A 25,598-nucleotide genomic window follows, 5' to 3' on the forward strand; every position below is an offset into this window, starting at 1 on the left:
GCGAATGGGGCAGTAATGTTGACAGCAGCCCCATTGCATCTAGTTTGGTCCTAAGTCAGTAATGGGCAACTTGTGGACCCTCAGCCTAATATCATGTGATCCATGGCCTAATTTCAGTAGACCTCTGCAAGTGATAAGACCTCTTGCAAGAATAGTCTGCCCCTTCCCTGGCAGCCCACTGGGTGAGGAAAGGGAGAGAAGGGGCTGTTGGGAAGAGAGACAGTCAGAAAATGGTGGGTCAGAGAGAGAAGGGGTGATGGAGAGAAAAGGGGCAGCCCTACACTTTTGGCTCTTACCCTGCCTAACATTGGTATGCCCCCACTTCCCCCTGTAAGATTAACCCTGAGGGAATGCAGCCCTCAACAGAAAAAAGGTTGCCTACCCCCATCCTAAGGGAAAAGCTATGCGCTAAAACATATTCCTTCAAGTCTAAGGAAAAATAGAAGTAAGATTTTTCCAGGATGTGAAGTTGTGCAAAGGTAAAAGTGGAGAATGAGGTTCTGGAAAAACAAATGGGAAAACAAACTGCAGTACAGGTTAGTATTACACTGTAAAGAGAAAGGGACCTAAAAATGAAATTGGATGGAGAGAACTGATAGTAGATATGCCCAAGAGGGGGAGAATGGTATGGCTTTCAACAGAATCAAGCTGATAGTAGCCTTGTATTATTACTTCAGTGCTAGTTAAGTTCTTGCTTGAGTCACTTTGTTATATATTGTGTGCCTTTTTTCATGCTTTGCTGGGGACTGATGACCCTATCAGAGACACAATCTTTTTGGTCTTTGGCAGTTATGAGTTGGAAGGATCCTGACTGACTGGCTTGTGCAGCTTTGAACTGGTTTGTTCTGCTTCTAACCAGCCTGAAACAATCCCTGCATTCAGTTGTGTATACAGGCAGAGTCTTAGAAGAATGTCACTGTATGCCTATTAGTTCCTTCTTTGTGTGGCTTTATGTGGGTTGGCCAGTATAACACAATTTTTCTTCCTCAGGAATCGCTTTGTATTTTGTGGGCTCCTCACTTCTGCCCCCTACCTCATCACATGGCCATCTTTTTTTATCTTCTCCCAGAAATTCTAATGTGGTGGATATGGTCTTTCTCTAGCTGAAAGGACTCTTTCACATTGATCATATTCAGTAGGCTTCTTTTAAAGGGCATTGATAGCAAATTATTGTCCTTACAATAATTTGAGGAGGAATGAGGGATCTTTCCCTCAGGTACTTGGTTCCTGAGGCTATGTGTTCACTCCTTGTGGAACTCTGGGGCTGGTAACTCTAGACTGTTATGTGCTATACGACTTACGGGAACTTTGCTACTTCTTGTTTCTTTGGGTTCTTGTGCTATGTTTTGTCATAGGTGGTAGACAAGGGTCATGCCAATCTCTGTCTCTTAACTCAGGTTATCTGTGGGAACCATGTTAAGGGCATGGGTGTGGTGGTATGTGAGTGAGGTGTCGTATTAAAGCACAGAACAAGTAGATATCCTGGAAAATTGTAGTTTGGCCAGTTTGGCCAAAAACATTATAAGAATGTGAAAAGGGGCAAAGCCTGATGTGACAGCTTGCCACAGTCAAGGGCTGAGGACTGCTATGTTGCAAAGGCTGGCATGGTTGGGCACCTGCTGAGAGTCCACACCCCAGCAGAGGCCTACTGAAAAAAGCTCCCTGAGGTTCTCCTTGTCTTCACCATTAGCGCCTGCTTGTTCAACTGCCTCTCACTCTGGCCCAGACAATGATGGTGGTGAGGAGGAGCAGTAGATGCCATTGCCTGCTTGCTCATTGGCTCTCTGTCTGTCAAGCAAGCAAGTAGTAGCAATAATGAGAAAGAGGACAAGGAGCAATAGCAGCTGGTGACAATGGCAGTGATAAGTTAGACTAACTAAGGGAAAGGGCCCATTAAGGGTATCTTGTCCAAGGGCCCTCAAAAATCTCAATCCAGCACCGCATGTCACAGAAAACAGAAGATTAGAGCTGCTAGAGTTCTGGCTTCAGTTTATTGAACAAGCGCTTCCTAAGTTATTTGTTGAGTTGTTATGATGTTAGTATTTTAGCATAACAGAGGTCCTAAATTGCTAACAGAGGTCCTAAACCTGATAACAGCAACCTTGCTGAAGCTAAGCAGGTCTGGATCTGGTCACTGCCCAAATGGGAGGTCTCCCAGGAATCCCATGTATTCCTCCTTGAGTTCATAGAATAATGGCAGAATATAAATATAATAAATAAACAATAATATTCATAAAAATTTTAAGTGCTCAGGGGTAAACTGTTAGTAGAAAGGATGGGTATTGTTTGGAATTTCTGATATGTCTGGGGTTGCCACCTTTGGCTCCAGGCTTTCCTGGAGAGCCAACTGTAATCCAACTAAGGAGAGATGCTTACGAGAAGCCTGCTTTCATGTGTGTATCATATGTGCGGGTCAAGAACCATGGGTGTACATTGGATAAGCATCCAAATGCAAATTGGAATGTGCAACCAAGTGTGGGTGCTGTCTGTCCTTGTTGCATTGGATGCATATTCTAATGCACATTTGAATGCACATTCCCCACCCACAATCTGGCAAAACTAGTCACGCAAGCATTTTTTTTTTTAAGTGCAACTAAAGGCAATCAGGGCAATCAACCTTAAACTGTGGACATGATCCAGAGTCAAGGCCTTGTCCCCCACACATAAGAACAGACAGCGGGAGGCCAGGAGTGAAAGTGTTTCTGGAGATGGATGGAGAATGCTGAAAATGAAAGGTATTAGCCAATGCAGGATACTTCCTCCTTTTCTTTTCCTGAGACCAGCTGTATTGAACAATAGCAGGAGGAGGTTGTAAGTTCTGGGCTAAATGGAGGTGAGGAGGAACTTCCTGGACTGGAAATCATTTTCTACCTCCACCCCAGCTACCCTTTCACTCCCATCTTCCTGTCATCCACATACATGGACTCTGTAGCCTTCCACGCCACCTGGGAGAGGGAGATCTGGATTATGCCTCCAGTTCTTTATATATTTTATTATTTACTTACTTACTTACTTACTTACTTACAATATTTATATACCACTCCACATCAGAAGATTTCGGAGCGGTGAACAACACAGTAAAAGAATAAAACAGCAAGTTAAAAGGGTGAAAACATTTTTTAAAAGTCAAACCCCAATAAAGTGGAATTTAACAAACCACAGCTGGTCATGCAAGGAAGGCCTCTTGGAATAACAAAGTCTTCAGGAGGCGCCAGAAGGAACACAATGTTGGCGCCTGCCTGACCTCTAAAGGCAAGGAATTCCACAGGAAGGGGGCCACCACACTGAAGGCTCTTTTTCTGGTGGACTCCAACTGGGCCATGGGTCCATGTGGAACCACCAGGAACATGCCCTCTGATGACCTGAGTGACCGGTCAGGTTGGTAAGGAAGGAGGTATCTCTCAGGTATCCTGGTCCCAAGTTGCTTAGGGCTTTGTACACTAGTACCTTAAACCTGGCCTGGTTGTGAATAGGCAGCCAGTGCAGTTCCCTCAGCAGAGGAGTTACACGCTGAAAAGGGGCAGCTCCCGACAACAGCCGAGCTGCTGCATTCTGCACTAGCTCCAGCTTCCGGACCAGCCTTAAGGGCAGGCCCACATAGAGCACATTGCAGTAATCCAGTCTTGAGGTTACTAATGCCTGTACCACTGTGGCCAAGCTATCCCTGTCCAGTACAGGCCATAGCTGGCAAACCAGCCAAAGCTGGTAAAAGGCACTCAGAGCCGCAGCAGCCACTTGGGCCTCCAGCAACAATGATGGATCTAGGAGTACCCCCAGACTATGGACCTGATCTTTCAGAGGAGTGCAACCCCATCCAGAACAGGCAATGAGCCTATCTCCTGGACCCGGGAACCACTCACCCACAGGCTTCCATCTTGCAGGATTCAGCTTCAGTTTATTGGCCCTCATCCAGCCCATTACAGAGTCTAGGCACTGATTCAGGACTTGCACAGCCTGTCCTCATTCAGATGTCACAGGGAGATAGAGCTGCGTGTCATCAGCATACTGATGGCATCTAGCTCCAAATCCCCTAATGACCACTCCTAGCGACTTCATATAGATGTTAAACAACATTGGGGACAAGATGGTACCCTGCGGCACCCCATAGCTCAATCGCCAAGGGGCCAAGGAATAGTCACCCAATGTTATTCTCTGAAATTGGCCCTGTAGGTAGGACCAGAACCACTGTAGCACAGTGCCTCCAATACCCATCCCACGGAGTCGATCCAGGAGGATACTATGGTCGATGGTATCAAAAGCCGATGAGAGATCGAGCAGAATTAACAGGGTTACACTCCCCCTGTCCCTCTCTCGATAAAGGTCATCCATCAGGGCGACCAAGGCTGATTCAGTCCCGTAACCAGGACGAAATCCAGATTAAAATGGGTCTAGATAATCAGTATCCTCCAAGAGTGCCTGCAGTTGGTCCACCACAACCCTCTCAAGCACCTTCCCTAGAAAAGGGGTATTTGCAACTGGGAGGTAGTTGTCTAATACTGTTGGGTCCAGAGTGGGCTTCTTCAGGAGCGGCCACACTACTGCTCCCTTAAGGACTGCAGGGACCACCCCTTCCCGTATGGAAGCATTTATCACTCCCTGGACCCACCCAGTCATACCCCCTCAGCTAGCTTTTATCAGCCAGGAGGGACAGGGATCAAGAGGGCACGTGATTGGTCACATTATTGCAAGCATCTTGTCCACATCATCAGGCTGTAACAACTGAAACGTATCCCACAAAATTGGGCAGATGGTGGTATCAGACACCTCGACTGCTACTGCACTAACAACAGCATCAAGTTCGCTGTGGAGACAAGCAATTTTGTCCTCAAAGTGCGATGCAAAAAGGTCACAGCAGGTCCTCGATGGGGCCAGGGACCGATTTACTGGGGAAGATGTTAACAACCGCCAGACCACCCGGAAGAGCTCTGCTGGATGGCTACTTGAGGATGCAATGGAGGCAGCAAAATAAACCTTCTTTGCTGCCTGCACTGCCACACAGTAGGCAGAATTATGCACTCCAGAGCGTGCTCGGTTGTCTTCACTTCGAGTCTTGTGCCATTTGCGCTTTAGCCGATGTCCAGCTTATTTCATTGACCACAGCTTCCCAATATACCAGGGAGCAGAACGGGCTCTACAGTACACAATGAAACACAGAGACAACAATGACAGCAGGTGCCAAGCTGCACAATTTCACACACCATGTTCCATACATTTTACTTCAATTTAAATGCACATTTGTTTTGATCTACCTGAAGTATCTCTAGGTTCTGACTTCTGTAGTCATGGAAGTCACCACAAAACATGCCAGATATTTAACTTGTCCTGTTACTCTGCCTTTACTGTATTATCTTGAAGATGGTTTCATTCATTTGGCCAAAAATTACCCATTATGGAGAAGACACTCTTAACAGATACTGGCAATTATGTACTGCACAGCTTGTAAAAGTTTGGTACAAAGAAAGATCCATATTTTTTCAAATTTTTGTCCATCTATCTTTGTGAATTTTCACTAGTGTCTGTAATGTACATTACTTGCTTTTACACAAGTGAATTTTGAATATAACACACATGCTAAATGTACGTGTGTTCTACTTTAATTTCTGTCAAGAGATTTGTACTGTGAGATCAAGGCTTTAGAGTTACATTCTGAAATGGAGTCATTCATTCAGTGCAGATGAGCTGTGTGGGGATGGGTGGGATGCTGATGCTCTTTCTTCAGGTTGCAGGTAAGCTTCAGGAGCCCAATGAAGGCCTCTAGCCCATATTCCCATAACAACCTAGCCTAGCTTCTCAGAAAGATTAGGCAAATTGTTATAGGATAAATCTATTAGGAATTTCTATAACCCGTGATAAGCTAAATGAAACATCCAGGTTCAGAGGCAATATCTCTCTGATTGCCAGGTTCTGGGAACAAGCAGGAAAGGCCTGTTAGCCTTATGTGCTTGTAAGCTTTCCAAAGCCATCTGGCTAGCTGCTGATGCAAAAAGATCACTTGATTACATGGCCCCTTGATCTGGTATGGGAGTGTTCTTCTTAACCTTCCACCAACCCTGGAGGAAGGACTGAATGGCTGGGAAAGGGAGTGGATTGGTTTGGGCAGTGTTTTCCTCTCTGATCTACCTTCTGCTGCTGACACATGACTCACTCAGGGTTTGTGCTGCCAGGTTCCTCTTTCTCTGACCACAGACCAAGCAGAGTGAGCATGAGCTGAGTGACAGCATAAAGGGGTAGGGTGGAGAGGGGAAAACATGCCCCAGCCCTTAACCAATGTACTCTGTTTTTTTGTCTCTCTTTGCTCTCCTTCAAATTTCCATGTGGAGGTGAATGACATAAGCATGAACCCTTAGTGGCAGCTGGTGCCCACTGTGGCTGGTGGGGTGGAACAAATAATATTCTCAGAGCAATATAGAAAAGCATTCTTTTGAATCCCCAACAGGCAGCAACCCATTACACAGAAAGGGGAAACCAAGGCAGATGAACTTCGCAATCATACCTCCAAACCAGAATGTGATGGTGGAATGGGGTGGGATGAGATAATAATAACCTCAGAGCAACACAAAAAAACACTTTATTTTGAACCCAGCAGCCAGCAACCCATGGCATGGAAAAGGAAAACTGAGGCATATGAACTTTAAGACCATGTCTGCAAACACAGGATGGGGTAATTGACACAGAAATCTTTTGAATCCCCAGCAGTACAGGGAAAATGAGGCACATGAACTTTAAGATCATGCCTGCAAAGCAGAATGTGAGAAGTGGGATGATGATGATATGATGTTGTTGACAGTGCCCTCAGAGCAACACAGAAAAGTTGTCTTTTTTTAATCTTTAGCAGCCAGAAATCCATGAAACCATCCAAGAACACTCTCCACATTTCTCTACAATCCATTGCACAGGAAAGGGAAACCAAGGCAAGTATGTTAGTGCAAAGATCAGGACTGCAAAGCAAAGGTTAGGTTTAAAAAAAAAATAGTCCAAACCTCAAACCAAGGCTTTAAAAAAAGAACCAAAACCCCAAAGACACATCTAAGAAAAATTTCAAGAAGGAAGTTTGAAGGAGATTAAAATACCTCCCCCAGCCCCCCAGTTGCCAACATTTTTTTAAAACCTGCTTTCTGAGATGGCTGATGCTTTGCATCTGGGATTTGATGAGCTGGTTGGCTGATTGACAGTGCAGGCAGAGGTTTTCCACTCACCCAACAAACAATAGAGACTGTTGGGTATGAACACTTTAGTGGATGCCCAAATTCCCAGTATAAATCCTGAGGTCTGCTCAGGCAACCCAACCATGCCTATGCTTAGTATATTGTTAAGATGGGGGAATGTTCTTAACATGTGCAAGCTACTACATACGTTCAGTAGCAGACAGCAAGGTTCTAATGAAGTGAGGGGGAGAGAAGACAGAAGAGGACTAACCACGTCTGGTTATCAAGCTAGTAATTTGCTGGGGCTGGGCTGGGGGGGTCTTTTAAGGACTGGGAGGGGTGGGGGAAAGGCAGGAGTTGCCCTCTGACACACATAACGTAGGGCCACAACTGTATGAGGCCTGCTATGGGTCAGTCAAATAGCAGCAGAACAGGGCTGGGCAGAGAGGGGGAAATACTATGCTAACCAATCTGGAAACTTTTGACCCCTCTTCTTGGCTGGCATCATGAGAAGAAAACATAAGATAATTCATTTGGGTGAATTCCTGCATCCATGAATTTTCACAGGGTTGTCCTGTGATTACAAAGCTGGTACTGCTGTGATGCATAGATACATTGAAACAGGCCCAGATTGTGGTGGTAGGATGGATATTGGAATGTCCTCTCATCGTGAATGAACAACAAAAAGTGTAGAGTCACACACTTCTTAGGTGTGCCCCCCCCCCCCCCCGTTATCCTGAAGTTTGAGGCATTTCTTTCCTGGTTGTTTCATGGTGATTCAGCATGAAGTCAGTATGTGGAGCATGGTTGATTTAATTCATCAGTTAATACCAACCCCGCCCCTTTGGGTTACTGTTTTTGCCACACCCTCAGCACTCACATCTCAATCTGTTTCCCTCACATACAGCAGGTCATTGCTTTGGTGACTGCTTTTGAAGTGTATTGGGAGCTTTCCGGCAGGGATATCTAATAATACGCCAAAGCCAGGCTGAAAAACATAGGATTATGGTTTCCTCCTCAGCAAAGCTTGGATTATATTCATGTTTGGAGAGAGATAATAATCAGAGTTGTTGTGACCTGCATGAACTGTGGTAGAGGAAATGGGCTCCGCGAGTTCTTATGGGTGTTCTTATACTCATTTTATGAGGGGAAAAAACATAACCGTAGCTTGGTTACATTACATTTAGGCTATTGCAATGCACTCTATGTGGGGGTACCCTTGAAGAGTGTCTGGAAGCTACAGTTGGTGCAAAATGTGGCAGCTCAACTGCTCACGGGCACAGCATCAGGACCATATTACACCTGCTTTGAAAGACCTGCACTGGTTGCCACTTGCTTTCTGGGCTCAATTCAAGGTGTTGGTTGTAACCTTTAAAGCTCTAAACAGCTTAGGACATTGCTATCTGCCTGTCTCATTAGCACCCCACCTGGGTTTTAAGATCTTTAGGAGAGGTCCTTTCGAGTGCCCCATTACTAGGTATTAAGATCTGCAGGAGAAGCCCATTTGTCAAGCACAGGGGAAAAGGCGTCCTCCTGTGTCCCTGCTAGGGCACATTCCTATGGCTGCTAGATAGCTTCTAGACAGCCATATGATTTTACAGTTCCCAGAAATCTGACTACCCCCCCCCCCCGTCCCCTGCCACCTCGTAGGAGGTGCAGTTTGTCCCCGGTTCCGTGCTCAGAAGAGCAGTGTGGAGAGGCTGAAAAGGGGCATTCTTTGTGTGGGGGGGGACTGGAGGGGAATGAGAAGCGGTGGTACGACGCATCCTATGTGCCGTCCAGCCTCCCCCACCCCCACTCTGAGGTGCCCCGGTTAGACATCCGAACTTGGCCATCTAGCCACAAATGCAGGGCAGCCGAAGCACAGAGGAGATCCCCTCTGTGCTCTGCCCGCCCTGCATTGGATAATCTGCCACCCCAAGTTTGGAGGTGGCTGGCTATCCCCATAGGATTGCGCCCCTAGAGACGTAACATTTCTGGAAATTTTGAAGCCATGGGGGGGGGGGATTCTGGGGGGTTTCAGAAAAAAATGGAAATTTTGGGAGAAATTGAAAAATAAGCAGTAGTTATTTTTTTTTAGTGTTCTTTACAGACCGAAGTCACTTTCTTGCTTTAGCTTTCCTCATTTTTGGATTTCAGCTCCCATTAGCCTCAGGCAGCATGGCCAATGGTCAGGAATGCTGGGCACTGTAGTCCAAATATCTGGAGGGTATCCGGTTGGGGAGGGCTGCTTTAGGAACATAAAGCAGCCTTTCTGTTCCTAAAGTTATATTATGTATATATTGGTTTCCTCATAAAATTCTCATATTTAAAAGCATTTAAAAGTAAACTCGGTTAAGGTGCAATACTATGCATGTTTAGAGTGGGAAAACAATCCTACAACTCCCACCATTCCCCAGCCAGCATGGTTGGCTGGGGAATGCTGGGAGTCGTAGGACTTTTTTTTTTGTCTAATCATGCATAGGATTGCAACCTTAATACATTTGTAATTATTATTTGAATAAACTATGGTTTTAAATTTAATATACCAAACATGATAATTTTATGAGCAAACCAAGATATACATAACATATTTTGGGTTCCTACTTTATGTCTGACCAGAGGGAACATCAACAAGTAGTCACTGAAACATCCGAATCATCGTAGAAGCCAGAAGAAGCAGGAAAATCTGGAGGTAGAGGAAGATTGATGTACAGCATCTGTTGCTATTTGTAAGAAAATTTAAGGATATTCCTAAACCTATTTCTGTTTGTGGGGTGAAGCTTAGGGAAATCTGATCTGAAAGAAAAGCTATAAAGATGTTATTTAGCTGGGAAAGACTCGGCTTAGGAATGCTAAGCAACCATATTTAATTTAAGAACCTTTAAGCCATCTCAACTTATTATTTGAAGAGTGACATTTTATTCACTGTTGTCAATAATTGCTGTTAATAAAGATTTTATTTTTTGTTCATTTTGAAAGGTGGTCTCTAGTAGTAGTGTCAGTCCCATGCCAACACCATAGGAACCAGGCTACTGAGTTTGTTTTAGGTAGAGAGGGTTTATTCTACTGGCAGCAATTTAAAAGGTTTTATAGCTGAGGTCTAACTGAGAACTTCATTAAAAACTGGCAGTGAGTTCTATAGACGCAAGCCTCAAAGTTAATTTTAAAAAGAAAAAGAAACATAGGTGGGATAACCCATACGTATGTTGTTCTGTTGCATCTGGTGACAGTGGTGGGATAACCTACCCGGTTTATTCATACGTGGATTTTAGATTAGAACTACATTAAGATTAGATTAGATTAGATTAGATTAGAACTACATTACATCTACAGCATCTAATTAGAACAAACCTCAAAACACAAGGCTCTGTAGAACAAAACCCATACTGTCAAGAATGCACATTTTCTTCCATATTGTCATATGGTGACTGCTCACGTGTTGGGAAACTGAGCATGACTTGGAGCATCCCTAAAATGGCTATTTGTAAAAGATACATTTGTTAAATAATTTTAATAAGGAATGGAAGAAATAACTGTTGCCTGGAATCTTACAGAGAGGATTAAAAACATTTTCCCCATGGCTTCATTATTTCCAGACATTTTACATCTCTAGCCTTTCTGTAACAGTGTTCTCATTACGTACTTTATAGAAATCAGTTGCGGGGGAGTAAAGGGTAGGTAACAATATATAAACACCTTGTCTTAAATTCTAAACAAAAATATTTCATAACCCAAAGATGTTCAGTTTTTCCATTTTTTTCAGAAAAAAAAACAAAAACAGTCCTTGGAAAGAAAATGGGGTGGGGGGGAACGACAGGTGTTTTTCTGATTTTTCTGGGTTTTTTTTCCAGGTCTTCGCATCTCTAGTCCCTCCCAAACTGTGGAATGCTCTCCCTCAGGAACTACGATTGGACCCCACCCTCTTGGTTTTTACAATGTTTGTGAAGACATATTTTAACTTAGTTTTTAAATTATATAGTTGTTTTAGAGGGCAATCCTATGGTCCCTAGACAGAGACTAGGGGGCCATAGGTTAGTTTGGATTCCTGGATCTGAGATCAGAGACAGTGCTCCGACTTTGGGCCCAGGAGTCCAAGCTCCCCTTCCCCGCCCCTTCACAGCCAGTACAGAGAGACCCACACTGGTTGCCTCTCCAAGGTCGCAAAGGCGACCTCAGACAGGAGGGAAAGGGGGTGTTCCCAGGGGAGGGGACTGGGGAGGCTGGCTTACACCGTATCCAGAGGCCTCCCTAGCCTCCTTAGCCTCCTTCCCTCCCCAGCGCCTCAGCTAGACGGGCAAAAACGCCTGCCTAGCTAAAATGCAGCGTGGGAGGAGCGCAGAGGCGAAGATCACCTCTGCTGTTCCTCCAGCTCTGCATTGGATGTCCATAAGCCTCCAACTTCCCCTTCATGCATCACTGCCTTGTTGTGGCGAAGGAGCTTGCATAACTCAGTGAAGCCATAAGCTATGCTGTGCAGGGCCACCCAAGACGGACAGGTCATGGCAGAGAGTTCTGACAAAATGTGGTCCACTGGAGAAGGAAATGGCAACCCACTCCAGGATTCTTGCCAAGAACACCCCATGGAAAGTATCACAAGGCTAAAAGAGATGACGCCGGAAGATGAGCCCCTCAGGTCGGAAGGTGTCCAATATACTACTGGGGAAGAGCAGAGGGTATTTCCAAGTAGCGCCAGAAAGAGTGAAGCGGCTGGGCCAAAGCCGAAAGGACACTCAGCTGTGGATGTGTCTGGTGGTGAAAAGAAAATCCGATGCTGTAAAGAACAATATTGTTTAGGAACCTGGAATGTCAGATCAATGAATCAAGGTAAGCTAGAGGTGGTCAAACATGAGATGGCAAGATTGAACATCTACATCTTGGGAATCAGCGAACTAAAATGGACAGGCATGGGCGAATTTAATTCAGGTGACCATTATATCTACTACTGTGGGCAAGAATCCCTTAGGAGAAATGGAGTAGCACTCATAGTCAACAAAAGGGTGGGAAAAGCAGTACTGGAGTACAATCTTAAAAATGATAGAATGATCTCAGTACGAATCCAAGGCAAACCATTCAACATCACAGTAATTCAAGTCTGTGCCCCAACCACTGATGCTGAAGAAGCTGAGGTTGATCGGTTCTATGAAGACCTACAACACCTTCTAGAACTAACACCAAACAAAGATGTCCTCTTCATCAAAGGGGATTGGAATGCTAAAGTAGGAAGTCAAGAAATCACCAGGATAACAGGCAGGCATGGCCTTGGTGCACAAAATGAAGCAGGACAAAAGCTAATAGAGTTTTGCCAGGAGAACACGCTGATCATAGCAAACACTCTTTTCCAACAGCACAAGAGGTGACTCTACACATGGACATCACCAGATGGTCAATATCGAAATCAGATTGATTATATCCTTTGCAGCCAAAGATGGAGAAGCTCTATACAGTCAGTAAAAACAAGACCTGGAGCTGACTGTGGCTCAGATCATGAGCTTCTTGTTGCAAAATTTCAGCTTAAATTGAAGAACATAGGGAAAACCACTAAACCATTCAGGTATGACCTAAATCATAACCTTTACGAATATACAGTGGAGGTGAGGAATAGATTTCAGGGATTAGACCTGATAGACAGAGTGCCTGAGGAACTATGGACGGAGGTCCGTAACGTTGTTCAGGAGGCAGCAACGAAATCCATCCCAAAGAAAAAGAAATGCAAGAAAGCCAAGTGGCTGTCTGATGAGGCTTTACAAGTAGCTGAAGAAAGAAGGGAAGCAAAAAGCAAGGGAGAAAGGGGAAGATATATCCAACTGAATGCAGAGTTCCAGAGAATAGCAAGGAGAGACAAGAAGGCCTTCTTAAATGAACAATGCAGAGAAATCGAGGAAAACAACAGAATGGGAAAGACTAGAGATCTCTTCAAGAAAATCGGAGATCTCAAGGGAACGTTTTGTGCAAAGACGGGCATGATAAAGGACAAAGAAGGCAGGGACCTAACAGAAGCAGATGAGATTAAGAAGAGGTGGCAAGAATACACAGAAGAACTATACAGGAAAGATCTGAATGTCCCTGATAGCCATGATAGTGTGGTCACTGAACTTGAGCCGGACATCCTAGAGAGTGAAGTCACGTGGGCCTTAGGAAGCATTAGTAATAACAAAGCTAGCGGAGATGACAGTATTCCAGCTGAGCTATTTAAAATCCTAAAAGATGATGCTGTTAAAGTGCTGCATTCAATATGCCAACAAATTTGGAACACTCAGCAATGGCTGCAAGACTGGAAAAGGTCAGTTTACGTTCCAGTTCCAAAGAAGGGCAACACCAAAGAGTGTTCAAACTACCGCACATTTGCGCTCATTTCACATGCCAGCAAGGTGATGCTCAAAATCCTACAAGCTAGGCTTCAGCAGTATGCGAACCGAGAACTACCGGAAGTACAAGCTGGGTTTCGAAGAGGCAGAGGAACTAGAGATCAAATCGCCAACGTTCGCTGGATCATGGAGAAAGCAAGAGAATTCCAGAAAAACGTCTATTTCTGCTTCATTGACTACGCTAAAGCCTTTGATTGTGTGGATCACAACAAACTGTGGCAAATTCTTAAAGTGATGGGAGTACCAGACCACCTTACCTGTCTCCTGAGAAACCTGTACGAGGGTCAAGAAGCAACAGTAAGAACCAGACATGGAACAACCGAGTGGTTCAAAATTGGGAAAGGAGTACGACAAGGCTGCATATTGTCGCCCTGCTTATTTAACTTATATGCAGAGTACATCATGAGAAACGCCGGGTTGGATGAATCACAGGTTGGAATTAAGATTGCCGGGAGAATTATCAACAACCTCCGATATGCAGACGATACCACCCTAATGGCAGAAAGCGAAGAGGATCTAAAGAGCCTCTTGTTGAGGGTGAAAGAGGAGAGTGCAAAAGCTGGTTTGAAACTCAACATTAAAAAAAACGAAGATCATGGCATCTGGCCCTATCACTTCCTGGCATATAGAAGGGGAAGAAATGGAAGCAGTGACAGATTTTACTTTCTTGGGCTCCAAGATCACCGCAGACGGTGACTGTAGCCATGAAATTAAAAGACGCTTGCTCCTTGGGAGGAAAGCTATGGCAAACCTAGACAGCATAGTAAGAAGCAGAGACATCACCTTGCCGACAAAGGTCCGTCTAATCAAAGCTATGGTTTTCCCAGTAGTAATGTATGGCTGTGAGAGCTGGACTATAAGGAAGGCTGAGCACCGAAGAATTGATGCTTTCGAACTGTGGTGCTGGAGAAGACTCTTGCGAGTCCCCTGGACTGCAAGGAGGTCAAATCAGTCCATCCTAAAGGAAATCAACCCTGAGTGCTCATTGGAAGGACAGATACTGAAGCTGAAGCTGAAATATTTTGGCCACCTAATGCGAAGAGAAAACTCTCTGGAAAAGACCCTGATGCTGGGAAAGACTGAAGGCAAATGGAGAAGGGGACGACAGAGGATGAGATGGCTAGATAGCATCACCGATGCAATGAATATGAACTTGAGCACACTCCGGGAGAGAGCGCAGGACAGGAAGGCCTGGTGTGCTGTGGTCCATGGGGTTACGAAGAGTCGGACACGACTGAACGACTGAACAACAAGCCTCCAACTTTGGAGACTTATGGCCATCCCCATAGGATTATGCACTTGATGTTATAATGTCTTACTATTTTTAATGTTCTTATTTTTATTGTGTTAAGGTTTTACTGTTTTAAATTGCTGTGTACACTTTGATGGCTTTTTAGCAAATAAGGCAATAAATAAATACATTTGGAGCTTTGTTAGTTGCTGAGGCAATTGCAATAATGTACACACCCGCAGAATGCTCCAAATATGCAAACGTTAAGAAAATATTGAGTTGAATAAAACTGCTTCTACACCAGCCCAATTCAAAATGTTGTTATTAACTTATTAAGCCCTATATCAATGGCTACTAGTCATGATGGTTATACATTACCTCCAGTATCAGAGGCAGTATGCCTCTGAATGCCAGTTGCTGGGAAATATGAGTGAGAGTGCTATTGCACTCATGGTCTCCTTGTGGGATTGGCATCTGATTGGCCACTGTGGGAACAGAATGCTGCACATGATTGGTCTGATCCAGCTTGGCTTTTCTTGCATGCATATGTTCTTACATGGCTTGGGACTCAAGTACCTAAAGCAATGCCTGTTCCCATGTCAGCCTGTCCATATATGCAAATAATTTCCTGAGGTTTTCCTCTGGGCGTCTCTGCTGTTGGAGGTGGGGTGGATGGTTTATTCATGGAGGATAAGGCTGTCAGTGGCTGCTAGTCATGACAGCTATTAGCTACCTCCAGTGTCGGTGGTAGTATGCTTCTTTATAGCAGTTGCAGGGGAACATGAGTGGGAGGGTGCCACCGTACTCATGTCCTACTTGTGGGTTTCCTGTGGGCAGCTGGTTGGCCTGTGTGTGAACAGAATGCTGGACTAGATGGACCCTTGGTCTGATCCAGCAGGGCTCTTCTTATGTTGACGAGGGAGAGGGTGATCTTGACTATAGTGTGCCATCTCTAGAATTCCCTCCCCAAAGCAGTTCACTCAGCACCTACTTTGCTATCCTCTAGGTATCAGGCAACCCCCTTTTTTCTTTCAAACTTTTAGCAACTATGTTGGTGTTTTAATTATTTTAAATACCTGGTGTTCTTGTTTCCTTGTTGGATTGTTGCTATGCTTGTCATTTTCTGTTATATGATTGTACACCATCCTGGGATCATTTTGATGAAAGTGCGGTATATAAATTTCTCGAATAGAATAAAATATGCCCTTGTGAAGAAAAAAAGCATCTAATAGAGCAACAGCAGCAATTGTGGGCAGAGGAAAAGGGCAGAAGCTGTTCAGAAGAGAAGGGCCACTTGACCCCGTTCTAGTGGCAGGACTTTACTTCCTTTTCCTTTTTTGGCCTGGGTGTGCCTTCAGTGCCACAGCAGCCTCAGCTTTCCTCCCTTTGGATACCTGGCAGCTGCACAGGCAGTCAGTAAACTGGTGTAGCTTGGGGAGAGATGGGTTGGAGTCAGCTTGGCACGCTGCAAGGTGACAGGTTTGTGTTGAGCGGTCAGAGAGAAAGTGATGAGAAGCTTATTTCTCCCTCCCACCACTTTTTTTTTTTTTTTTTTTTTTACCACGTTGCTCCTTCCCTCTCTGAGCCTGGTGGGAAGGAAGGCTCCACTTCTCTCCCATTTAGTTCCTTTTTGGAGGCTTCTCACCTGCCCTTCCTTTAAGATTCCAGTAGGTCATAACAGAAGATTCAGACAGCAGCACCCCCCAAAAGCTGCTTTTTTGGAGGGCAGGGTCAATGAATGTTAAATCATGTGCAAATGTTAAATCATGTGCAAATGTTAAATCATGTGCAGTTGTCACAAAACCAGTGTAACTCCAAATGTAGCATTAAAAAAAGAAAGAAAATAAGTTCTTTTGTTATTGTTTGTTGTTTATTCGTTCAGTCGCTTCTGATTCTTCGTGACTTCATGGACCAGCCCACATCAGAGCTTCCTCTTGGTTGTCGCCACCCCCAGCTCCCCCAAGCTGGAGTCCGTCACCTCCAGAATATCATCCATCCATCTTGCCCTTGGTTGGTCCCTCTTCCTTTTGCCTTCCACTTTCCCTAGCAATGACCATATTCTCCAGGGTATCCTGTCTTCTCATTATGTGGCCAAAGTACTTCAGTTCTGCCTTTAATATGATTCCCTCAAGTGAGCAGTCTGGCTTTATTTCCTGGAGTATGGACTGGTTTGATCTTCTTGCAGTCCAAGGCACTCTCAGAATTTTCCTCCACCACCACAGTTCAAAAGCATCTATCTTCCTTCGCTCAACCTTCCTTATGGTCCAGCTTTCGCAGACATAGAATACCATTGCTTTAACTATGCAGACCTTTGTTGTCAGTGTGATGCCTCTGCTCTTAACTATTTTATCAACATTTGTCATTGCTCTCCTCCCAAGAAGTAAATGTCTTCTGATTTCCTGGCTGCAGTCAGCATCTGCAGTAATCTTTGCACCTAGAAAGACAAAGTCTGTCACTGCCTCCATGTTTTCTCCCTCTATTTGCCAGTTATCAATTAAGCTGGTTGCCATAATCTTGTTTTTTTTAGGTTTAACTGCAACCCAGCTTTTGCACTTTCTTCTTTCACCTTCGTCATAAGGTTCCTCAGCTCTTCCTCGCTTTCAGCCATCAAAGTAGTATCATCTGCAAATCTGAGATTGTTAATGTTTCTTCCAGTGATTTTAACTCCAACCTGGGATTCATCAAGCCCAGCACGTTGCATGATGTGTTCTGCGTACAGGTTGAAAAGGTAGGCTGACAGTATACAATCCTGCCGTACTCCTTTCCCAATCTTAAACCAGTCCGTTGTTCCGTGGTCTGTTCTTACTGTTGCTACTTGGTCATTATACAGATTCCTCAGGAGGCAGACAAGATGAACTGGTATCCCCATACCACTAAGAACTTGCCCCAATTTGTTATGATCCACACAGTCAAAGGCTTTACAATAGTCAATAAAACAGAAATAGATGTTTTTCTGAAACTCCCTGGCTTTCTCCATTATCCAGCGGATATTGGCAATTTGGTCTCTAGTTCCTCTGCCTTTTCTAAACCCAGCTTGTACATCTGGCAATTCTCGTTCCATGAATTGCTGGAGTCTACCTTGCAAGATCTTGAGCATTACCTTACTGGCATGTGAAATAAGTGCCACTGTTCGATAGTTTGAACATTCTTTAGTGTTTCCCTTTTTTGGTATGGGGATATAAGTTGATTTTTTCCAATCTGATGGCCATTCTTGTGTTTTCCAAATTCGCTGGCATATGGCATGCATCACTTTGACAGCATCATCTTGCAAGATTTTAAGCAGTTCAGCTGGGATACCGTCGTCTCCTGCTGCCTTGTTATTAGCAATGCTTCTTAAGGCCCATTCAACCTCACTCTTCAGGATGTCTGGCTCTAGCTCACTGACCACACCGTCAAATCTATCCCTGATATTATTATCTTTCCCATACAGCTCTTCCATATATTCTTGCCACCTTTTCTTGATCTCTTCTGCTTCTGTTAGTTCCTTGCCATCTTTGTTTTTGATCATGCCCATTTTTTCCTGGAATTTACCTCCGATGTTCCTAATTTTCTGGAAGAGTTCTCTTGTCCTTCCTGTTCTATTATCTTCTTCCACTTCCACGCATTCCTTGTTTAAAAATAATTCCTTATCTCTTCTGACTGATCTTTGAAATTTTGCATTTAATTGGGCATATCTCCCCCTTTCACTGTTGCCTTTTGCTTTCCTTCTTTCTTGGGCTACTTCCAGTGTCTCAGCAGACAGCCATCTTGCCTTCTTCGTTTTCTTTGGGACGTTTTTTGTTGCCACCACCTGAACAATGTTGCCAACTTCTGTCCATAGTTCTTCCGGGACCCTGTCTACTAAATCTAGTCCCTTAAATCTATTCTTCACCTCCACTGCATAATACGCCATAGGAATATTAGTGAGCTCATATCTAACTGATTTGTGGGTCTTCCCTATTCTCTTTAGTCTGATTCTAAATTGTGCAATAAGAAGTTCGGGATCTGAACTACGGTCAGCTCCAGGTCTTGCTTTTACCGACTGCATAGATGTCCACCACCTTTGGCTACAAAGGATGTAGTCAATCTGATTTCAGTGTCAACCATCTGGTGAAGTCCATGTATAAAGTCGTCTTTTAGGTTGTTGGAAGAGAGTGTTTGTTATGCACAGTGAGTTGTCTTGACAAAATTCTATCAGCCTATGTCCTGCTTCATTTTGCTCTCCCAGACCATGCTTGCCTGTAATTCCAGGTGTCGTTTGACTACCCACCTTAGCATTCCAGTCTCCTGTAATGAAAATAACATCTCTTTTTGGCATATTATCCAGTAGGTGCTGCAGATCCTCATAGGACTGATCTACTTCTGCTTCTTCAGCATCTGTGGTTGGGGCGTATATTTGGATCACTGTGATGTTAAATGGCTTACCCTGCATTCGAATTGAGATCATTCTGTCATTTTTTTGGATTGTATCCAAGCCCTGCTTTAGCCACTTTATTATTAATTATGAAGGCTACTCCATTTCTTCTGTGGTCCTCTTGTCCACAGTAGTAGATCTGGTGGTCATCTGATGTGAAGTGGCCCATTCCGGTCCATTTCAGTTCACTGACACCCAAAATGTCTATATGTAATCTTGACATCTCCCCAGTAACCACATCCAATTTGCCCTGGCTCATTGATCTTACATGCCAGGTTCCTATTGTGTGTTGATCTTTAGAACATTGGATTTGTCGTTCACCACCAGCACTGTCGGCCGCTAACTGTTCTTTCGGCTTTGAGCTAGCTGCATCATCACATCTGGGGCTAGTTGGACTTATCCTCTGTTCCTCCCCAGTAGCATTTTGACCATCTTCTGACCTGGGAGTCCCATCTTCTGATGGTATACCGACATATCTCTGGTTGTACTGATCCATTTAGTTTTCACGGCAAGAATACTGGGGTGGGTTGCCGTTACCTTCCCCAGGGATCATATTTAGTCTGACCTCTCTGCCATGACCTTCCCATCTTGGGTATCCCTTCACGGTTTAGCTCATGGTGTCATTGAAGTGCTCAAGCTCCAGCACCACGACAAGGTACCGATCTCCTTTGCTGGAGTTTGTTATCACTAGGAAACACTTAATGAGAACAGCAATGCATGTGGAATTGTGGGGGTCAATGGAGGCTTTTTTTTTAACTGCTGCGCTGCTCAACGGGTGGAAACAAGCAGCTGCGAGGGGTCCTGCATTCTTAGTTGTAAGTAGAGAGAGAGAGAGAGAGAAAGGCTAAGCTGCATGCTACATATTTAATGTATGTTTTAGTTTATCCCTTAGTAACCCTGGAAGGGCAAGTGCCTTGGAACAGCAGCAGGGACTAGGCATGGGTGAATCTGTCAAGCTCAAGTGCATTGAAGTTCCTGTTTTTCTACCGCCAAGCTCATTCCGATTCACGTCTGTCTCGGACTGCAAGCTTTCCCTGCTCCCCCCCCCCAGTGGTAATTTGTATGTATTTCTGTATCCACGTTTCTAAAAATATGCATTATTTGTATGCATTTCTTGAATGTTTGTCTTTTTCTCTGTCAAGAAAAGCAGGTTTGTGTGCATTTTCCAAACATACACATTTTTTGTGCACACATTTCAAATGTACACTTTTTTTTTTGGTATGCATCCCCCTGCTGAAACTCATCACAAGCCTAGGAAATGTACAGATTTAGTTAGCGAGATTTCTTCCATTCCGTGTTTAGTCTTAGGCGGTATGAATTGGATATTAATGCGTAAAATGGCAAACCCAATGAATTTCTCCCCCATCCCTAGCAGGGACTCTCCAAAGGCAAGGGAGAGAAATGAAATTTGCTACAAGCCCTTGGAAATCTCAAGCCTGTGTATCGCTCCAGCTTGGCCTTTGTCTCCCTTTTCACCCAACATGGTCACATGAGAAAATAGGAGGCAAATCAAGGTATAAGAGAGAAAGGGGACAAGGAAGGGTATTTCAGAGGAAGGTCTCCAGCTGCTGTACTCAAACCATGAAAGAACAGTTGTTTGATAGCAGGGCTCTTGTGGAGTCACGCTGTTTGAGGACAAAACAAATATTGTCAAACCTTTGTCAGGGAAGGCTGAATACTAACTTTTATCCAACTGTGTCTTTTCTAGTCTCTGTCTGCTGCTGTTTCTTCATACTGTTTCTCTTCCTGTCTGAGCTAACTGGATTCATAGCCACTGAAATGTAAGTACAAACCATTGCTATTGGCAGTTTTCACATTTTAAAAAAGTGATTATTTAACCAAATCATTCGTTTGTAGCTCTGATAGCTCTAATTTCACTGTTCCAGTGGGTATCGAACCCATATGTTTTGGTATTTACATGTTGCAGTCTAAGGCCCTGTTTAGACGTGCTGGCAGCATCTGTCAGCAAATTGTGGGTTAATTAATCCACAAATTCTGGGGATGTGAGCATTCTAGGGTTGTTTCCGTGATGTCTGAATAGGGGCACTTGGGGCTGTTCGTGGGTTAAACAACTCCAAGTTAACCCGTGGCTTGTTCATGGCTCAGGCGCTGCAAGCATCCCCACAATTCATGGGTTAATTAACCCATGATTTGCTGCTGTATGCTGCCATTACGTCTGAACATGTATTGATATTGCTTCTTGGTGTTGTTTGTGCCTTCCTACTCTGGGTCTTCTTTGTACTACCCAAGCATAATGCGGGAAATCTTTTGGATTCGACATGATTTGTTCCATCCATATTCACATATACTGACTTTCCTAGAGGATAGAATTGGGCTAAGTAAATGAAGTGACTTCTTTCTGTATTTACATCTACAACTTACGGGTAATAAATTACCCTATCTGTGAATCTTTTTTGTTTAAGTTTAGGGTTTTTTGTAGGAAAGAGGCTCTATGAATGCAGATACTGCTGAAAGTGAAGTGTGTGAACTGTAAGAAACAACTTACGCTTGTTACCCGAAGAGCATCCTTTCGAATTTACAATCTGTCAGCTAAGTCGAGACAACCACACTTCACTTCTAAATGCTGAATGAGAGAGCCTGATTCAATCTACAGTTCACACGCTTCACTTTCTGCAGTATCTGCATTCATAGAGCCTCTTTCCTACAAAAAACCCTAAATAAAGGTGAACATTTCTTGTCCAGCTTAACAGTTATCCTGTTCAGTTTGGGTACACATCGGTTGCTATAAACTATCCAGAATATTTCAGTAATTACCTACAACATGGTTTTGGATACTATGAAGAACAAGAGCTTGAAGTACTTAGGATTCTGTACCAAATGCAGTTACTGAAAGTCATTAAGAGTGGATCCATGAAGGTGTGCAGAGCTGAGGCTACACAGACATGAATGGCAGTTGCCAGTTCTGAACTGTGTATAACTGAAAGTTTTGTGTTGGCTAGTTTTGTGTTGGCACTGGCTAAAGTAAGATTCCCCATGTACTTCACTGTCATTTTGATTTTACTTTGTGATCTGTTTATGACCTGTATATATTGTCTTGATCATAAAATGTTTTCATTTGTTCTCTTTCCCTTCTTTTATTTAATGTGTAATTCACGTGTAAACTAGTTACTGCCTATAACTGAAACAAATCTAACTTGAGTTGTAGAGACCTGTGGCTTTCTTGACAGTGGCTGCAGCCTGGCATTCCAGTCTCGGCAATGTGTGGACTACTACAGGGCTCCAGACTTGAGCAAATAAATGTGGTGGAGTCTCACCAATGATGGAGTCTCTTGCTACAGCCCTTCCTTTCCCAAATCTCACAAGGCTTGCCAGGCATTGTTACTTATGTTTTACATGGATTCCATTTTAATTGGCTTGCCTTCGTTTGGCCCCTGACAATGAAGAAGTGTGTGTGGTTAGTGTACTGAGACCACCCCCACAAAGCTCTGCATGTTCTTGCTCAGTGGCATCTTATATACAATGAACAGGGTAGGGTATAGGAAAGAACCCTGTGTTACCCCATAGGGAAGATCCCAGTATGGTGAGTAATCATCCAGCATTGCCCTCTGAGACCTTCCTGTCTAGACCAAGTGCTTGAACTGCTGTTCTTGAACTGCTGTTCAAGAGCAGTTCCCTCAAATGCTTGCCAGTTCATACAGCCATGACTCCATCGATCAACAGTAGTAGGGACAGCTGAAAGATCTAGCAGTAGCTCTGTTTTTTTAACCTCACTCCAGTTCATTAAGTGATGGTTGGAAGGTGTAGCTGTGACTTTTATCCATAGTTTCCTTCGACCTTTGTCTTTTAATAACTTTTCATAAAGTTGCTTTTACTGCTGCTAAGCTACAACTGAGAGGAGGTGGGAGGATTGTGTGCTTACTGCCATCTGCTGCTACCATGCTGAAAGAGGAGGAAGAGGGTGGGCTGGAGCTGTATGGGGCAGATGCCATAGTGCTGGGGGAATGGCTTGCAGCATCTGGCATGGATCAGTGTGCTTTGTCTTCCTCCTCAGATTCACACCACCACTGGATTGATTATAAGTATTTGGAAAGAACTGTTCCCTTGACAGACACTCTGAGTTCTTTATGAAGCAAAATGGGAGCAGTAATTAAAATGGCAGAGAAGGGAGTATAGATTAGGAACACCATTGTAAGGTCAAGATACTAGTTGCTGACACAAGCTTATTTGTTACCAATCTGGAGGTCTCCTTTGCTTAAAATCAGAAGTGGAGAGGAAAATTTTAGCCTTGAAGCTTAATCAGAAGTGCTTCAGATCAGTATTCTAAAGCAGAGCTGGGCAGGCTTCCTGATGTAGATGTTCTTTCTTACAAGTGGCCTAAGTGTCTTTGGAGATGTTTGAAGGTCTACATATTGGGAATAATACAGAGTTACTGCAATTTAATTATCAATCATTTATGTTTAAAACTGAGAGGCACACTCAGATATGGGACAAAATATCTTTGGTTGAGAAGGACAGATTGGAGGTAAAACAGCACTTATTTTTATATTTGGAGATTCTCCTTCAACATTTCTGGGAAACAATTATGAGGTATATAATCTTGAGGCTGATCAGGGTCCCCAACATCTTTGGGTTGTACTGTCAAATCCAGAATGCTATCTGTTTCATTACTTCAGAGGCTCTAATAGTCCTTCAAGGCACAGAAAACAAATATGCTCTTGTTTTATTGCTGCTAAATCCACATAATCAGTGAAGGATATCAATATCCCAATGTCTGGCTAAGGTTTGGGAGCTGTGGATTTTGGCAATGTTGACACCACTGGAGAGTATCACAGGACCAGACTAAACCAGGTGATTTCCTGAAGAGGTAGCTCCTGTTTCTAACATACATAGATTAGGTATGGATTGTCCATTTGGCAAATTTAAAAACATGTTTGGACCAACATAGTTTGAACAGACTTCCTCCTTTCTTCTTCCCCTCTGCGGTCCCCCCCCCCCCCACACACACACAATTTGCTCCAGAATATCTCCCAACCTTCCAGAGCAGATTTTTAGGGCACGCAGGGGGCTGCAGGATGGAGGGGGAATAGCCCCCTCCCAGTTCTATGACTTAAGCAGTTTTGTTAGCGGAACTACTTCACTGAATTCCACCCCAACATTTTTGCTCTGGCTAGCAGCAGCTTTTCAATGGCAGAAGTAGTGCTCTTGGGATTCAAGATTTCTCCCAACTTTAGAACTTAAAGATTGAGACTTACTATTTGTTTTTGAGGCTTGTGCCTCATTATTGTTTACTGGAGGGATGGGGTTAAAGTTGCACACAAGAAGTAGCATAGTATAATCTAATAGACACTACCACAGCTGCCTGAGGTTTAGGTTAATAGCTATGAGAAGCCGGGCTTCCTTTTGGTGGCACCCATCTTCTGGAATTGTCTCCTAAGTAAGGCTCATCAGGCTAGCTCACTGCTGGCCTTCCAATGATGAAGGCTTTTCCAGAAGGCCTTTGAGTGAGTTGTGAGATTTTAGCAGTTTTAGTTTTGTACTGGTTCTGGGATTATATTGGTGATTACACTGTGATTTTAGAGCTGATTTTAAAACTGTTTGGGGTGTATGTTTTGTAAAGTGTTAATTTGATTCGGAAATGTTACAGTATTGTTTTGTAAGCTGCTTTATGGGCTTTGTTCAGGCCAAGGGGTGGGATAGAAATGAATTTAAATATAGCTGTTTGCAATAACATTAATATTGAAAACATTTAAAATTTATGTTTAAAAACAAAATCACATATGTTCATTCCCCAGACATTAACATATTCATTTCCCCCTTGAAGTTCTCTTCTTACTAAACAGAAATCAGCTTCAGTTAGTGACACTTAACATGAACGAATCTGTCCTGGGTAACGAATTACTCATTGGCATCCGGTGAATATCATGATGAGCTCACTGAGTTGCCCATGACACACAATTCCTTGGGTATTAGACATGAATGAATTACCCTAGAAGAGAGCACTTGAACAGACAGACTGGGACATTAAGCCAATGGGAGATCCTACTTACCTTGGGACTCGATGATGGCAGAAGTAAATAGATGGAGAAAACTGTCCTGCCTATGTTTTCTGTCTTCCAAATAAGTGCTGTTTTTCACATTTCTGTGAGTCTGTGTTGATATAAATGTGTCTCACTCCCCTTTGGATTTTATTTCCATACCATCCCTGTATCTGATCTGATCTTTCGAATCTTCAGTATTTCTCTTGCCAGAAAGTTCTCGAAAGATGAGTGAATTTCTAGTTACTGAAAAGACAAGTTGTTCTTGGTTCTGCTTTTACTAAAAGCATGTTGGAATACGTGCATTTTTAACAGCTTGAAATAAATCCTATCCATGAGCATGAGTTCAAGGAAATGTATTACACTGAGCATGCTTCTTAAAATCCTTTTTTCATTCTGATTGTTTATTCTCTTAACTCTGTCTATATATTTTTTAAAAAAACACCAAAGGTTCTATTTGTGTGTGCGCGTGTGTGCGCACACTCC

The 25,598-nt window shown here is 43.7% G+C and overlaps 1 protein-coding gene across 2 annotated transcripts in view; it reads left to right on the forward strand.

Annotated features, from left to right (window-relative positions):
- ERGIC1 (endoplasmic reticulum-golgi intermediate compartment 1) overlaps window positions 1-25,598 on the forward strand; it is a 122,604-nt gene that overhangs the window by 43,849 nt on the left and 53,157 nt on the right. For both annotated transcript variants that reach the window (XR_014788370.1, XM_084838695.1), the window contains exon 3: window positions 20,825-20,897. Coding sequence is in view for 1 of the 2 variants with exons in the window: in XM_084838695.1 (XP_084694821.1) it covers window positions 20,825-20,897 (73 nt within the window). In the remaining variant the exon portion in view is untranslated. The remainder of the gene's footprint in view (window positions 1-20,824; window positions 20,898-25,598) is intronic.

Source organism: Heloderma suspectum, chromosome 2 (genome assembly GCF_057233095.1).
Source record: "Heloderma suspectum isolate Gila_16-S chromosome 2, 16-S_ref, whole genome shotgun sequence".
In the NCBI taxonomy this organism is placed as follows: Eukaryota; Metazoa; Chordata; class Lepidosauria; order Squamata; family Helodermatidae; genus Heloderma; species Heloderma suspectum.